This window comes from Anomaloglossus baeobatrachus, chromosome 8 (genome assembly GCF_048569485.1).
Source record: "Anomaloglossus baeobatrachus isolate aAnoBae1 chromosome 8, aAnoBae1.hap1, whole genome shotgun sequence".
Classification (NCBI taxonomy): domain Eukaryota; kingdom Metazoa; phylum Chordata; class Amphibia; order Anura; family Aromobatidae; genus Anomaloglossus; species Anomaloglossus baeobatrachus.
The window spans coordinates 49,830,812-49,847,285 of NC_134360.1; the positions used below are offsets into that span (position 1 = coordinate 49,830,812).

The 16,474-nt window shown below is 47.4% G+C and overlaps 1 protein-coding gene across 1 annotated transcript in view; it reads right to left on the reverse strand.

Moving 5' to 3' along the window:
* The window catches only part of GRM7 (glutamate metabotropic receptor 7), a 519,969-nt gene that overhangs the window by 36,238 nt on the left and 467,257 nt on the right, over nt 1-16,474 (reverse strand). The window contains exon 9 of the mRNA XM_075321597.1: nt 4,605-4,851. Coding sequence (XP_075177712.1) covers nt 4,605-4,851 — 247 coding nt within the window. The remainder of the gene's footprint in view (nt 1-4,604; nt 4,852-16,474) is intronic.

Consider the following 16,474-nt stretch of genomic DNA (forward strand, 5'->3'; position numbering starts at 1 on the left):
GGGGTCTGTAGGTGGCTGCGGGTTTGGAGCACTGGACCGCCTGAAGAGGGCGCTTTGGGCTTGGAGCACTGGGCCACCTTAAAATCTGCAACATTTGGAGCAGAATTCACAGATGCACATTTCTTGCTGCAGAAAACGTATGCAGCCAAGTCCTTTCTGCAGATTTCTTAAATCTTCCAGTTTCCTTCTCAGCGGTGTCTTCGCTTTCTCGTTGTCTGGGCAGGTTGTGTGACTTCCACCTGTTCTCAGGACCCAGAATTGATATTTCTGCTGCAGCAAAAACTTATATATATATAAAGTTGCAGAACTGTTCAAGACCCCAAACTTTGCCCCCCTTCTGATGCTGGATTTTGCTTCCCGAGGGTCTTTGGTTTTTCTTCCACTCCATATACTTGGAGCAATTCCCCAGTCTCTTGGAGGGTCTTGACCAAGCTTTTCTTACCTAACAGCAGAAGTGATGAGGCGGCTTCTCTCCTAGGCCCCTGTTGCATTAGTATTCACACCCCTGCATTACTCATAGAGCCTGCAGTAGTCCCTCTTGCCCATTGTCTCCCATCACTCTGCCCCGATGGCTGTACCCGTCCATGACTTTAGATGTCACTGTGCCCCACGAGCTGCAGGACCCGCAGACATGAAGGAAGCAGCGTGCAGGTTTTATCCCCGGTAAGGAGGAGCCCCGACCCCCGAGAGAGCGGTATTACCACCACCAGCTGCCGGGTTTGATGAGAATTTTACTCCCAAAGGAAGGAAGAAGCTTCAGCGAAAAGAGCAGAAAATGGGAACAAAACGGCCTATTTTTAGAAACTAGGACAGAAAGCGAAGGAACCGGGACTGACGCGACCTCGCACCTTCTATTTATAGCGCCAGCATTAACGCTTTCCTGCCTGGAACATCGCTTGTGTTTAGCGCGCGGCTATCGATTGGCCTGGATACGGTGCTGCTCCTGCGAGTCCCTCTTGTGCGGCTTTCAGATCTAATTATGTAATGTGCTCATGTTGTCTCAGCCGCTCATATCATATCACAGGTCTGCGGAGCGCTGAGCGCGCACTGAGAAAGGTGCTGCTACCACCGGAATTACCCGCTACAGCGACACTGCCGATACCAGCTACAGAAACACCGCCGATACCGGCTACAGTGACACCGCCGATACCAGCTACAGCGACTCTGCCGATACCAGCTACAGAGACACCGCCAATACCAGCTACAGCAACTCCACCGATACCGGCTACAGCGACTCCGCCGATACCGGCTACAGAGACACCACCGATACCAGCTACAGAAACACCGCCGATACCAGCTACAGCAACTCTGCCGATTCCAGCTACAGTGACACCGCCGATACGGCTACAGAAACACCGCCGATACCGGCTACAGTGACACCGCCAATACCAGCTACAGAAACACCACCGATACCGGCTACAGTGACACCGCCAATACCAGCTACAGAGACACCACGGATACTAGCTACAGAGACACGCCGATTCCTTATACAGCAACTCCGCCGATACCAGCTACAGAGACACTGCCAATACCAGCTACAGCAACTCCGCCGATACCAGCTACAGCAACTCCGCCGATACCAGCTACAGCAACTCCACCGATACCGGCTACAGAGACACCACCGATACCGGCTACAGAGACACCACCGATACGGCTACAGAGACACCACCGATACGGCTACAGAGACACCGCCGATACTGGCTTCAGTGACACAGCCAATACCTGCTACACAGACACCACCGATACTGGCTATAGAGACACCGCCGATACCTGATACAGCGACTCCGCCGATACCAGCTACAGCAACTCCGCCGATACCGGCCACAGAGACACCACCGATACCGGCTACAGTGACACCGCTGATACCGGCTACAGAGACACCGCCAATACCAGCTACAGTGACACCGCTGATACCGGCTACAGCGACACTGCCGATATCGGCTACAGAAACACCGCCTATACTGGCTACAGAAACACCGCCGATACTGGCTATAGAGATACCGCCAATACCGGCTACAGAAACCCCCCCAATACCGGCCACAGAGACACCCCCAATTCCTGCTACAGAGACACCGCCACCACTATCTATTGCGCCATCACCGCCTACATTGTCACTATTAGCACCACCATTCCTTACATCTCCAGCACTACTACCACCACCATTCATTGCACCGCGCGGTTTCTCTCCTGTACACTCGGCAGGCTTTGGCCGCTGGTCACGCTTCAGTTCGCTGCCCTGCTGTGTTATTCATGTCCACTGAATGCACTGTGTGTATGGCGAGTGCGTTCTGCTGTGTGCGTCCACATCTGAGCAGACGTCTGATCAATGGGACCCTGGGCCAACACTGAAACCTGACACAGATCAGCGCTCGCTTATACTGGGGTAAAAATAGCTCAATGTAACCGGCAACTGTGGGAAAAACAGCGCTAAATCCAGGGTGAACGGGAGCGATGACTGAGCTGCAAGACAATGCTAGGGACGACGGCTCACTCCGGACCGGGTCCTAGTGTTTGGTAAATGACAGATACAGCGGGTGAAAGCAGGGGCAGTGACATGAATCTTTGTCCTAGGTCAAAGGAATTCGCAATTCAAATGGAAAATTCTACGGTGAAATAGATATTGAACACATCACCAATTTCCTAAGTACATATATTTTTAAAGCTGCTATTGACATGAGTTTCTCCCCAGATGTCAGTAACAACCAATCCAATCCACAAAGGCAAAGAAATCAACCCATAGATATCCATAAATTTAGTGAGATGTAATAATGAAGAATGACACAGGGAAAAAGTATTGAACACGTGAAGAAGGAAGGTGTAATAAGCCATTAAAAGTCAAGACACTAGCTGAAGTCTATCAGTAATTAATAGTAAATCCTGCCACTGAATTGGTGGAGGAAGGTTGAACTAGATGGACTTAGATCTTTTTTCAACCTATGTAACTATGTAGTGAAAAATAATATTAGTAGGTTAAACTGATGGCCTATAAAAATGTATCTCATTACCATTATCACACAAGAAACATCTAATGATGAGTAAAACCAGTGAGCTGTCTCTAGACCTTCACATCTTTATTGTTGCAAAACATAGTGATGGCATTGGTTACAGAGTAATTTTTAAACTACTGAAAGTTTCAGTGAGCACTTTGGGGGCTGTAATCTGGAAATGGGAAGAACATGGAGCTCCCCGCAAGATTGCAGACAGAGGAGTGAAACAAATCAGAAGAGTTGTCCAAGAGCCAAGAATCACCTTGTGAAGATGTACACAAAGACCTGGAATCAGCAGGTCGACTGTTTCAAAGAAAACAATAACGAATGCACTCCCCCTCTATGGCCTGTATGCACGCTCCTGTATGCACGCTCACTACGTAAGACTCCATTGCTGAACAAAAAGCATCTTCAAGAGCGTTTAAAGTTTGCTCAACAAGATTTAGACAAGACTGAATTACTGGGAGAATATAGTCTGGTCAGATGAGATCAAAATTTAATTTTTGGATGCCATAATACACACCATGTTTGGAGGCCAAAAGGTAAATCACCGTTAATAGTGAAGTGTGGAGGTGGGAACATCATGGTGTGGGGCTGTTTTTCAGAATACTGTACTTGCCAACTTCATATGATTAAAGGAAGGATGAAAGGAGAAATGTACAGAGACATTCTAGGTGATGAAGATGAAACGTGGTGGAAATTTCAGCAAGACAATGATCCCAAACACACGGCCAAGGAAACTCTCAACTAGTTTCAGAGAAAGAAAATAAAGCTGCAGAATGGCCGAACCGATCACCGGAGCTGAATCCAATAGAAAATGTATGGAAGGAACTAAAGGGAGCTTTACACGCTGCGGCGATGTCGTTGGGATCACGGATTTGTGACGCACATCCGGTCGCTTTATCGATGCCGTTGCGTGTGACAACTTTGAGCGATTTTGCATCGTTGCAAAAACGTGCAAAATCGCTCAACGGTGACCTGAGGGTCCATTCTCGAATATCGTTGCTGCAGCAGTAACGATGTTGTTCCTCGTTCTTGTGGCAGCACACATCAGTACGTGTGACACCGCAGGAACGAGGAAGCTCTCCTTACCTGCCGCCGCCCGCAATGCGGAAGGAAGGAGGTGGGCGGGATGTTCGTCCCGCTCATCTCCGCCCCTCCGCTTCTATTGGGCGGCGGTTCAGTGACGCTGCTGTGACGTCGCTGTGACGCTGAACGAACCGCCCCCTTAGAAAGGAGGCGGTTCGCCGGTCACAGCGACGTCGCAGGGCAGGTAAGTAGTGTGACGGGTCTGGGCAATGTTGTGCGCCACGGGCAGCGATTTGCCCATGTCGCACAACCGATGGGGGCGGGTACCCACGCTAGCGATATCGCTGGTGAGAAATTTATGTCAATAGCAGCTTTAGAAACATATTTACTTAGAAAATTGGTGATGTGTTCAATATTTAATTCAATGTTTCCATGTAAAGCAAAAATTTCCTTTACTTACTACAAAGATTCAGCTCACTGCCCCGTATCCAACCCCTTATATTATGGCTGCCAAACACCCACAGCTCTGGGGGACGGGCACATTAATAGGGTGAGGGAATTGCTACGTAAGCCGTTTCTCATACTCACTGTTTGGATTGACATTCTCGCAGAGCTCTGTCTTGGCTTCCCCGTTGGGCCGGTCACTTGGCTTGTGAGAAAGACGTGACGACATTGTGGCCGCTGTCACCACCGCCTTGAAGCTGCGTTTGCGTTTCTGCACATTCAGTTCCGGATGGAAGATGATTATATAAACCTTCGGCATGTAAAGCATCCCCAGAGCCACCGAGGCACTGAGATTCATGGAGATGGTGAGGGTGGTGGTCTGGATGTAGAGCTGCAAGACACCAGCAGAACGGACAGGGTTAAACATTGGATCCAACCAAGGCGGTGGTAGACATAAAAGCGACACGTGTCCTATACAGAAGCACATTATACCGTACGGCGGCTGATTACAGATTATTACATGCATACATTACATTATGCGTATCCAACTTTATTAGGAATTTCCCCCATATTTCAGATATCCGGTAAATGCAAATTGTGGGTAGTCAGTTATTCCGGAAATGGAGCAAGGCCGATCATGGGTCTTATGTCTTCCAACGCAAAGGTCAATGATTGGCCTAATGTATGGGTTTGGGCGATGGATATCACCCCAACGTGACTGCAAGAAGACAATCACTGACCTCAGCACTGGAGGAACTGGAGACTTATGCAGAGGATGGGGGGCTGGGGCAGAGGACCAGAGAGTAGCACGGAGAACTGGAGGCTGGTGCAGAGAATGGGATACTGGTACAGAGGACCGGAGACTGTTGTGGAGAACTGGAGACTGATGCAGAAGATGGGACACTGGTATAGAGGACCTGAGACTGGTGCAGAAAAGTGGAGAATGGCGTAGAGGATGGGTGGCTGTCGCGAAGAACTGCAGACTGGTGCAGAGGATGGGTGGCTGAGGCAGAGGACCAGAGACTGTCGCGAAGAACTGCAGACTGGTGCAGAGGATGGGTGGCTGGGGCAGAGGACCAGAGACTGTCGCGAAGAACTGCAGACTGGTGCAGAGGATGGGTGGCTGGGGCAGAGGACCAGAGACTGTCGCGGAGAACTGCAGACTGGTGCAGAGGATGGGTGGCTGGGGCAGAGGACCAGAGACTGTCGCGGAGAACTGCAGACTGGTGCAGAGGATGGGTGGCTGGGGCAGAGGACCAGAGACTGTCGTGAAGAACTGCAGACTGGTGCAGAGGATGGGTGGCTGGGGTAGAGGGGCAGAGGACCAGAGACTGTACAGAAGAGTGGAGAATGGCGCAGAGGATGGGTGGCTGGGGCAGGGGACCAGAGACTGTTGAGGAGAATTGGAGAAACTGAGAGTGAAGCAGAGGACTGGGGACTAGCGCAGAGAACTAGAGACTGGGGCAGAAAATCAAAGTATGGCACAGAGGATTGAAGGATGACAAAGAGGATTAGAGGCTGGCACAGACCACCAGAGCCTGGTGCAGAAAACCAGAGAGTTGCTAAGAGTTCTGGAGATTGGGGTCAAGTATTAGTGGCTAATGCAGGTGACGTAGACGTTTGCAGAGGACTGGAGACTGGAGCAAAGAACTAGAGACTGGGGCAGAGGATTGAAGAATGGCGCAGAGGACTGAAGGCTGGCACAGAAGACCAGAGACTGGTGTGGAGAACTGTAGACTGGTTTTGAGTATTGGTAGCTAATGCAGGCTATGTAGACTGGCGCAGAGGACTGGGGAGTCGTGGCAGTGGTGAAGTAAGAACTGTTGAAGGCCTAGGACTGATGAGTATATTGTATTTTTGTTTAACCCCTTCCCAACCTTTGTTCTTTATACTGGAAAGACCTGAGAGCATACTACAACTGTTCATGGTAACTGGGACAGTTTTGAGCCTGGGAATTTGCTGATCTCCAGTTACAATGCATAGACACATACATTGCATAACATATAGACATATATTGGATACATGTAACATACCCTCATTATATTATGTGAGGCTATAGCGGTCACATGGGACATACCGTCATCACAGGGGCAATGGACGCATTGAGTCCAGCATGGAAACCCTGCAAGACCGGAGGGATCACCCACAGAAGTGTCTTGTTCTCAGGACCACTACACCTGATGAACTCACCTCTTATATTGGACACTTCAGCACGGCTGCATCAGTCATGTTTAACCCTTACACTTCATCTTTGCATTTAGATATGCAATAACTGACAACCCCTCACCCATGCTACATTACAGATTCTCAGATTTATCTCTGCTACATCAGACACACACAGCTCTGCCGCACTTACATCTCCATCCGGCCGCATTCATCAGAGAATCTGGGTTTTATGTTCATTGGGCGCTGATGCTGATAATGATGTGTTTCAAATTTTCCCACAATTTATTTAATGAGACACCAAATCACACAAAGTGAAAAACATCAAACAATGAGTGACACCTGAATCCGCTGTAAAGTGAAGAGAATGGCATTTATGGCTTGTTACATTCTGCGGCAAAAACTGATACATAACGGGACGGGTCTACTGATCAATCATAATACATGGAGTCACTGAGAGTAACATGAGACTGAGAACAATAGCGAGACTGAGACTAAAGGCCGCTTTACACGCAGCGACATTGCTATCGATATCACTAGCGAGTGTACCCGCCCCCGTCGGTTGTGCGTCATGGGCAAATCGCTGCCCGTGGCGCACAACATCGCCAACACCCGTCACACGGACTTACCTTCCTTGCGAAGTCGCTGTGACTGGCGATCTGCCTCCTTTCTAAGGGGGAGGGACGTTCGGCGTCACAGCAACATCACATGGCAGCTGTCCAATAGAAGCGGAGGGGCGGAGATGAGCGGGACGTAACATCCCGCCCACCTCCTTCCTTCCGCATTGCTGGCGGGACGCAGGTAAAAGATTTTCGGAGGTCTTGCGGTGTCACACGTAGCGATGTGTGCTGCCGCAGGAATGACGAACAACCAGCGGCATGCACCACCAACAATATTATGAAAAGGAGCGACGTGTCAACGATCAACGATTTTTGACGGTTTTGCGATCGGTGATCGTCGCTCCTAGGTGTCACACGCTGCGATGTCGCTAACGACGCCGGATGTGCGTCACTAATGACGTGACCACGACGATATATCGTTAGCGACGTTGCAGCGTGTAAAGCACTCTTAAGTCTAAAGGGTACTTTACACGCTGCGATATCGCTAGCGATTGCTAGCGATATCGAGTGTGATAGCACCCGCCCCCGTCGTTCGTGCGACATTTGGTGATCGCGGCCGTAGCGAACATTATCGCTACGGCAGCGTCACATACACATACCTTGTCAGCAACATCGCTGTGACCAGCGAACAATCCCTCCCTCAAAGGGGAGGTGCGTTCGGCGTCATAGCGACGTCACTGCGGCATCACTAAGCGGCCGTCCAATAGAGGAGGGGCGGAGATGAGCGGGACATAACATCCCGCCCACCACCGTCCTTCTTCATTGCCGGTGGAGGCAGGTAAGGAGATGTTCGTCGTTCCTGCGGTGTCACACACAGTGATGTGTGCTGCTGCAGGAACGACAAACAACATCGTACTCACCTGTCAACAATTTTTGGTGTAGGAGCGACCTCTCCAATACCAACGATTTTTACCTCTTTTGCGATCGTTTTAGGTCGCTCTGAGGTGTCACACGCTGCGATGTCGCTACTGGTGCCGGATGTGCGTCACTAACGACGTGACCCCGACGATATATCGGTAGCGATGTCGCAGCGTGGAAAGCACCCTATAGACCACACAGTCTGGAAACCCCTACACTGTATAACCAGTGCATTACATCCACAGCCATCCCTCAGCTTACTGTATCCTCTTTGATCTGTTAGTTCTGGTTGCTTAGCAATCTTTCTTAAAGTATCAGCATTAGTGATGAGCGAGTATGCTTGTTACTACTCGGTACTCGCACGAGTATCACTGTACTCGGGCTACTCGGCGGGTACCGAGTAATTTTGCAATACTCGTGCTTTACTCGTGGTCTTCATTTCTGCATGTTGGCGCTCTTTTGAGAGCCAGCCCTCATGCAGGGATTGGCTGGCAGACCACTGCAATGCCACAGCCCTGTTAGTTGTGGAATTGCAGTGATTGGCCGGCCTGCACAGCGTCACCGAGCCTTTATACCGGCCGGCGCGCTGTGCTCTGTACACAGCCATCTCATATTCCCTGCTTTCCACGCCCACAGGCGCCTATGATTGGTTGCAGTGAGACACGCCCCCACGCTGAGTGACAGGTGTCACACTGCACCCAATCACAGCAGCCGGTGGGCGGGTCTATACTGTGCAGTAAAATAAATAAATAAATAATTAAAAAAAACGGCGTGCGGTTCCCCCAATTTTAATACCAGCCAGATAAAGCCATACAGCTGAAGGCTGGTATTCTCAGGATGGGGAGCTCCACGTTATGGGGAGCCCCCCACCCTAACAATATCAGTCAGCAGCTGCCCAGAATTGCCGCATACATTATATGCGACAGTTCTGGGGCTGTACCCGGCTCTTCCCGATTTACCCTAGTGCGTTGGCAAATCGGGGTAATAAGGAGTTAATGGCAGCCCATAGCTGCCACTAAATCCTAGATTAATCATGTCAGGCGTCTCCCCGAGATTCCTTCCATGATTAATCTGTAAATTACAGTTAAAAAACACACACCCGAAAAATCCTTTATTAGAAATAAAAAACACTAACAAAGTCCCTCATTACCAATTTATTAACCCCGACAAACCCTCCATGTCCGGCGTACTCCACGGACTCCGGCGTCGCGTCCAGCTCTGCTGCATGGAAGTGACAGGAGCTGCAGAAGACACCGCCGCTCCGGTCACCTCCACGCAGCTAATGAAGACAGCCGTGCGATCAGCTGAGCTGTCACTGAGGTTACCCGCTGTCACTGGATCCAGTGACGGCGGGTAACCTCAGTGACAGCTCAGCTGATCGCGCTACTCACCTCATTTGCTGCGTGGAAGTGACCGGAGCGGCGGTGTCTTCTGCAGCTCCGGTCACCTCCATGCAGCAGCGCTGGAAGCGACGCTGGAGCATCCTGGATTCCGGCGGACATGGAGGGCTTTTTGGGGCTGATTAAAGTGGTGAACCAGGGTATATGTGTGTGTTTTTTATTTCTAATAAAGGATTTTTCGGGTGTGTGTGTTTATTTACTGTAATTTACAGATTAATCATGGAGGGTGTCTCATAGACGCCTGACATGATTAATCTAGGATTTAGTGGCAGCTATGGGCTGCCATTAACTCCTTATTACCCCAATTTGCCAAAGCACCAGGGCAAATCGGGAAGAGCCGGGTACAGCCCCAGAACTGTCGCATATAATGTATGCGGCAATTCTGGGCGGCTGCTGACTGATATTGTTAGGCTGGGGGGCTCCCCATAACGTGGAGCTCCCCATCCTGAGAATACCAGCCTTCAGCCGTATGGCTTTATCTGGCTGGCATTAAAATGGGGGGGGACCGCACGCCGTTTTTTTTTAATTATTTATTAATTTATTTTACTGCACAGTATACACACACACACCGGCTGCTGTGATTGGGTGCAGTGTGACACCTGTCACTCAGCGTGGGGGCGTGTCTCACTGCAACCAATCATAGGCACCGGTGGGCGGGGAAAGCAGGGAATAGGAGATTGTTTAATGAGCGGCCGGCTTTTTCAAAATAGTAAAAGCCGCCGGTCACCTCCACGCAGCTAATGAAGGGAATAGCGCGATCAGCTGCTGTCAGTCAGGTAACTCCCGGCCACCGCTGGATCCAGCGGTGGCCGCGATTAACCTCAGTGACAGCAGCTGATCGCTATACTCACCTCAGTTGGTGCATGGAGCTGACTGGAGCGGCGGTGAGTAGCGCGATCAGCTGAGCTGTCACTGAGGTTACCCGCGGCCACCGCTGCATCCACCGCTGGATCCAGGTAACCTCAGTGACAGCTCAGCTGATCGCTATACTCATCTCATTAGCTGCGTGGAGGTGACCGGAGCGGCGGTGTATTCTGCAGCTCCTGTCACTTCCATGCAGCAGAGCTGGACGCGACGCTGGAGGACTGTGGAGTACGCCGGACATGGAGGGTTTGTCGGGGTTAATAAATTGGTAATGAGGGACTTTGTTAGTGTTTTTTATTTCTAACAAAGGATTTTTCGGGTGTGTGTGTTTTTTAACTGTAATTTACAGATTAATCATGGAAGGTATCTCGGGGAGACACCTGACATGATTAATCTAGGATTTAGTGGCAGCTATGGGCTGCCATTAACTCCTTATTACCCCGATTTGCCAACGCACCAGGGTAAATCGGGAAGAGCCGGGTACAGCCCCAGAACTGTCGCATCTAATGTATGCGGCAATTCTGGGCGGCTGCTGACTGATATTGTTAGGGTGGGGGGCTCCCCATAACGTGGAGCTCCCCATCCTGAGAATACCAGCCTTCAGCCGTATGGCTTTATCTGGCTGGTATTAAAATTGGGGGAACCGCACGCCGTTTTTTTTAATTATTTAATTATTTATTTCACTGCACAGTATACACACACCGGCTGCTGTGATTGGGTGCAGTGAGACAGCTGTCACTCAGTGTGGGAGCGTGTCTCACTGCAACCAATCATAGGCGCCGAAAAGCAGGAAAGCAGGGAATAGGAGATTGTTTAATGAGCGGCCGGCTTTTTCAAAAGAGGAAAAGCCACCGGAGTTTGAACAGCCGTGCAGCGCCGCGCCGGAGATCGGGGAACGGTAAGTAAGAGAGAGGGGGGGGAACTGACCGACAGACTGTGAGAGGGGGACAGACAAGACAGAGAGAGACAGACCGACGGGAGATAGAATGAAAAAAAAAATGACCGACATCGTTAGTAAAAAGCACAAAACGTGCGTTTTGGACATCGGAGTGCCACACAAGGTTTTCACGTAAAATCTTTCATGTATTAATCTCAAAAAGTAACATACACCAGCTCTATCTCACTATTGGGTATGTGCCCTTAACATTTCCGCCATGAAAATTCATTTTGGTGTCATTTTGGAAGGTTTTCTGGTGAGTCCGTAAAAATGGCGTAAAACTTGGACAAAATTGTTCACAGCTGTGACTTTTGAGTGATAAATGCTTCAAGGGGTCTTCCCCATGCTGTTGCCATGTCATTTGAGCACTCTTCTGAGACTTTTGTGACATTTTTAGGGTTTCTACATGCTGCCGGGGGGTCATTTCACAAAAATACTCGGGTCTCCCATAGGATAACATTGGGCTCGGTGCTCGGGCCGAGTACACGAGTATCTTGGGAGGCTCGGCCCGAGCTTCGAGCACCCGAGCTTTTTAGTACTCGCTCATCACTAATCAGCATGAATTACAGAATGTTCTGATATATTTGTCATCGTTCAATGGTTAAAATATATAAAATGGATAAACTTGTCACATGGAAACAAATTCCAAAAGCGTCTGATGCTTTTGCTGACGGATTTGTCCTGTAGCGCACTGAGGACCGGTCGCACATGCTCAGTAGCTCCCGGCCTTCCTTCTACAGTAGATGTCATCTCACTTTGAGGATGGTACAATCACACATGCGCTGTCTCTGCAAAGTACAGGGTGGGCATCGGCACTGTGCGCTTGTCACACTAGGTACGGGGAAGTACTAAGCGGAGGGCGAAAGGAAAGGGAAACCCTGTGTCTAGGGAGAGGGAAGATGGTGACCCCTGACCAATCCTACTGCTGGTCCCTGGGGTCCCTCACCACCCTAGATTGGTTCCACACCTATGCACCGAGCAGGATACCTGACCCTAGGTATCCCTAGTGCTGGAGTCTAAATAGTGAATGGATGAGATGACTTCTTCATCATCGCCACCCTAGATAGGTTTTGCACCTATGCGCCGAGTCGGATACCTGACCCTAGGTGTCCCTAATGCTGGGCCCTAAATAGTGAACGGATGAGATGAGCTCTTCATCAACCCCACTAAACAATATAGAAGACACAAGGAGGACACACGGGGAAAAAGCATGAACTACTTATCATTAGATGAATCAGGTAGAAGTTCAGCAGAGTTTTCAGCAACAATACCACAGAGGAGTACAAGCCACCTGCTTGCAACCAAGACTTGAAGGAATTAAAAATATCACCAGCACCAGTCTAAACGAAGGAAGGGGTATTTAAACACCAAGGGAATACTAATGCTCAGCAGCTGGGTGGAAGGCGAGCTCCTGCTGGGTCTAAAAGGAAGAGAGATGAATCCAGCAGGAAAGCCACAGCAGGAACAATGGAAAGTCAGGGCGCAATCTGCACAGCCAGACACTGTGACCTTCTAAGGCCTGAAACCACATAACTGTCTGTCACCTGTGACACACCCGTGACATTATTTCCCATATCACCAGCACCAGTCCAAAGGAAGGAAGGGGTATTTAAACACCAAGGGAATGCTGATGATTAACAATAGAAAGTCAGGGAGCATTCTGCGCAGCCAGATGCAGTGACATTCGATGGCCAGAAACCACATGACAGTAAATAAAAAACATAAAATGTAACTACAAATTTATAAAGTTTTAACTATTTTATTACCCTTGCTGGCCCAAAAACGTGCAGATGATTCAGCCTCTGTGATCTGGACGGTTGCGCTCTACATAGCCAAAATGATAACGAGCCGGTGCTTCCTCATGTAGGTCCCGGACCCTCACCCTGCACAAAGCCGAACAGGTTGGAGGCAAAGGATATTTTTGCACCCCTCAATGCAAATTGGCACCGAGGGTCCTGTCCACACTACACTGCTACTGGGACCCGAAGTGGGATCATCCCTTTTTACCATTGCGTCCAGTGTGGTGCTGTCAGCAGAATGGCCCCAACCCCAAATAACAAGCTCAAGAGTCCGTACGTGATGTGATTCTGGGATTTTGGCCACAATCCTAAGTGTTCTTTCTCCATGTTGTTTCCACCTCTCTGATCTATACAAGGTGCAGCTTACCGAGATTTAATTTCACCCTCGTGCAACTCTCTGGTCGCGTATTAGGACTCGCACCGTCGTCTCGCACCATACCGCAGTTCAATTAAATGGAATCTTTAAGCTCCTCTCAGTCTCTCGCTCCACAAAGAAGAACTGATGATTGATTTTATTTTCTGCAGTTCTGACCGAGCCCGCGCCTTTACAATTGACCAGATATTATGATAAAAGGAGATAAAGTAAGAAACCACATTGGCTTTTCTTTCCTTGTTAGACTTTTCCAAACTCTGCGGTGAAGAAGAAGAAGAATGCAAAAACAATCTGCTAACCCTAAATAGCAAACAACTAACCCCATCTCCAGTAAAGATATAAGAGAAAGAAGAAGGAGGAGGAGGAGGAGGGTCTCTGAGGGATGATATCAGTAAAAGTGAATAGAACCGCTATAAGGCAGGTGGTATCTAGAGAGCCCGACCTACCAAATACAACTGTATCCCTGTACTTGGAGAAGAAAGTCTCCTGAGCTCTGAGGTGAGCAAAGGGTCTAATAGAGGTATACTACTACCCCTATGTACAAGAATATAACCACTAAAATACTACCCCAATATACAAGAATATAACTACTATAATACTGCCCCTATGTACAAGAATATAACTACTATGATACTGCCCCTATGTACAAGAATATAACTACTATAATACTGCCCCCTATGTACGAGAATATAACTACTATAATACTGCTCCTATGTACAAGAATATAACTACTATAATACTGCCCCTATGTACAAGAATATAACTACTATAATACTGCTCCTATGTACAAGAGTATAACTACTATAATACTGCCCTCTATGTACAAGAATATAACTACTATAATACTGCCCCATGTACAAGAATATAACTACTATAATACTGCCCCTATGTACAAGAATATAACTACTATAATACTGCCCCCTATGTACAAGAATATAACTACTATAATACTGCCCCTATTTACAAGAATATAACTACTATAATACTGCTCCCTATGTACAAGAATATAACTACTATAATACTGCCCCTATGTACAAGAATATAACCACTAAAATACTACCCCAATGTACAAGAATATAACTACTATAATACTGCCTCCTATGTACAAGAATATAACTACTATAATACTGCCCCTATGTACAAGAATATAACTACTATAATACTGCCCCAATGTACAAGAATATAACTACTATAATACTGCCTCCTATGTACAAGAATATAGCTACTATAATACTGCCCCCTATGTACAAGAATATAACTACTATAATACTGCCCCAATGTACAAGAATATAACTACTATAATACTGCTCCCCATGTACAAGAATATAACTACTATAATACTGCCCCTATGTACAAGAATGTAACTACTATAATACTGCTCCTATGTACAAGAATATAACTACTATAATACTGCCCCTATGTACAAGAATATAACTACTATAATACTGCCCCTATGTACAAGAATATAACTACTATAATACTGCCCCTATGTACAAGAATATAACTACTAAAATACTGCCCCCTATGTACAAGAATATAACCACTAAAATACTGCCCCTATGTACAAGAATATAACTACTATAATACTGCCCCTATGTACAAGAATATAGCTACTATAATACTGTCCCTATGTACAAGAACATACCTACTATAATACTGCCCCTATGTACAAGAATATAGCTACTATAATACTGTCCCTATGTACAAGAACATACCTACTATAATACTGCACCTATGTACAAGAATATAACTACTATAATACTGCCCCTATGTACAAGAATATAACTACTAAAATACTGCCCCTATGTACAAGAATAAAACTACTATAATACTGCTCCTATGTACAAGGATATAACGACTATAATACTGCCCCCTATGTACAAGAATATAACCACTATAATACTGTTCCTATGTACAAGAATATAACTACTATAATACTGCTCCTATGTACAAGGATATAACGACTATAATACTGCCCCCTATGTACAAGAATATAACCACTATAATACTGCCCCCTATGTACAAGAATATAACTACTATAATACTGCCCCCTATGTACAAGAATATAACTACTATAATACTGTTCCTATGTACAAGAATATAACTACTATAATACTGCTCCTATATACAAGAATATAACTACTATAATACTGCCCCCTATGTACAAGAATATTACTACTATAATACTGCCCCCTATGTACAAGAATATAACTACTATAATACTGCCCCCTATGTATAAGAATATAACTACTATAATACTGCCCCCTATGTACAAGAATATAACTGCTATAATACTGCCTCCTATGTACAAGAATATAACTAGTATAGCACTGCCCCTATGAAACACTGAATGGGGGACACTGGAGGTTATGTACTCGGGGTGCATAGATTTGTGGATTCTTGTGGGTTGCACTGACTTTTCTCTTCCTTTGCTAGGCGTCATATATAATGCAATCGGGGAAGGTTTCATATTGTGGAGAGGCGTTTATTGCACACAGTAGCACCGAGGAGCGCGGAGAGCTGATTTATTGGGACAGGAGGGGGGGGGGGCTCAGGTGACCCTTCGATATTACAGTAAGTTGGATTCTGTGTCCCCAATGACTTCTGTATCGTAATAAAAAAAAAACCTAAAAATACCAAGCAGAAAATAGAAGACAACTCCCAGCGGAGAAACTATCCGCCCATATATCTCACAGTACTGACTGCAGATGCGGAAATACAGATCTCACACACCGCGGTCAGATAGCATGAGCCGCAGATACAGAAATCCATCGCTGGGTGACTGACAACTAATATGGCCACCATTATAACTGCTAAAGAGGTTGTCACCCAGCTGCGCAGAATGCAAACAGTGTAACTCCCATGAATGGGCATCTCTAGAGGTCACTATTTCCCCCATTATACTCGAGATAGCCTATTTCACCTGTTACATAATAAAACTGTATTCAAGGCACGTTTTACTTTTATGTTACTAAAGTTCTGATTCATCAAGGCACTGTC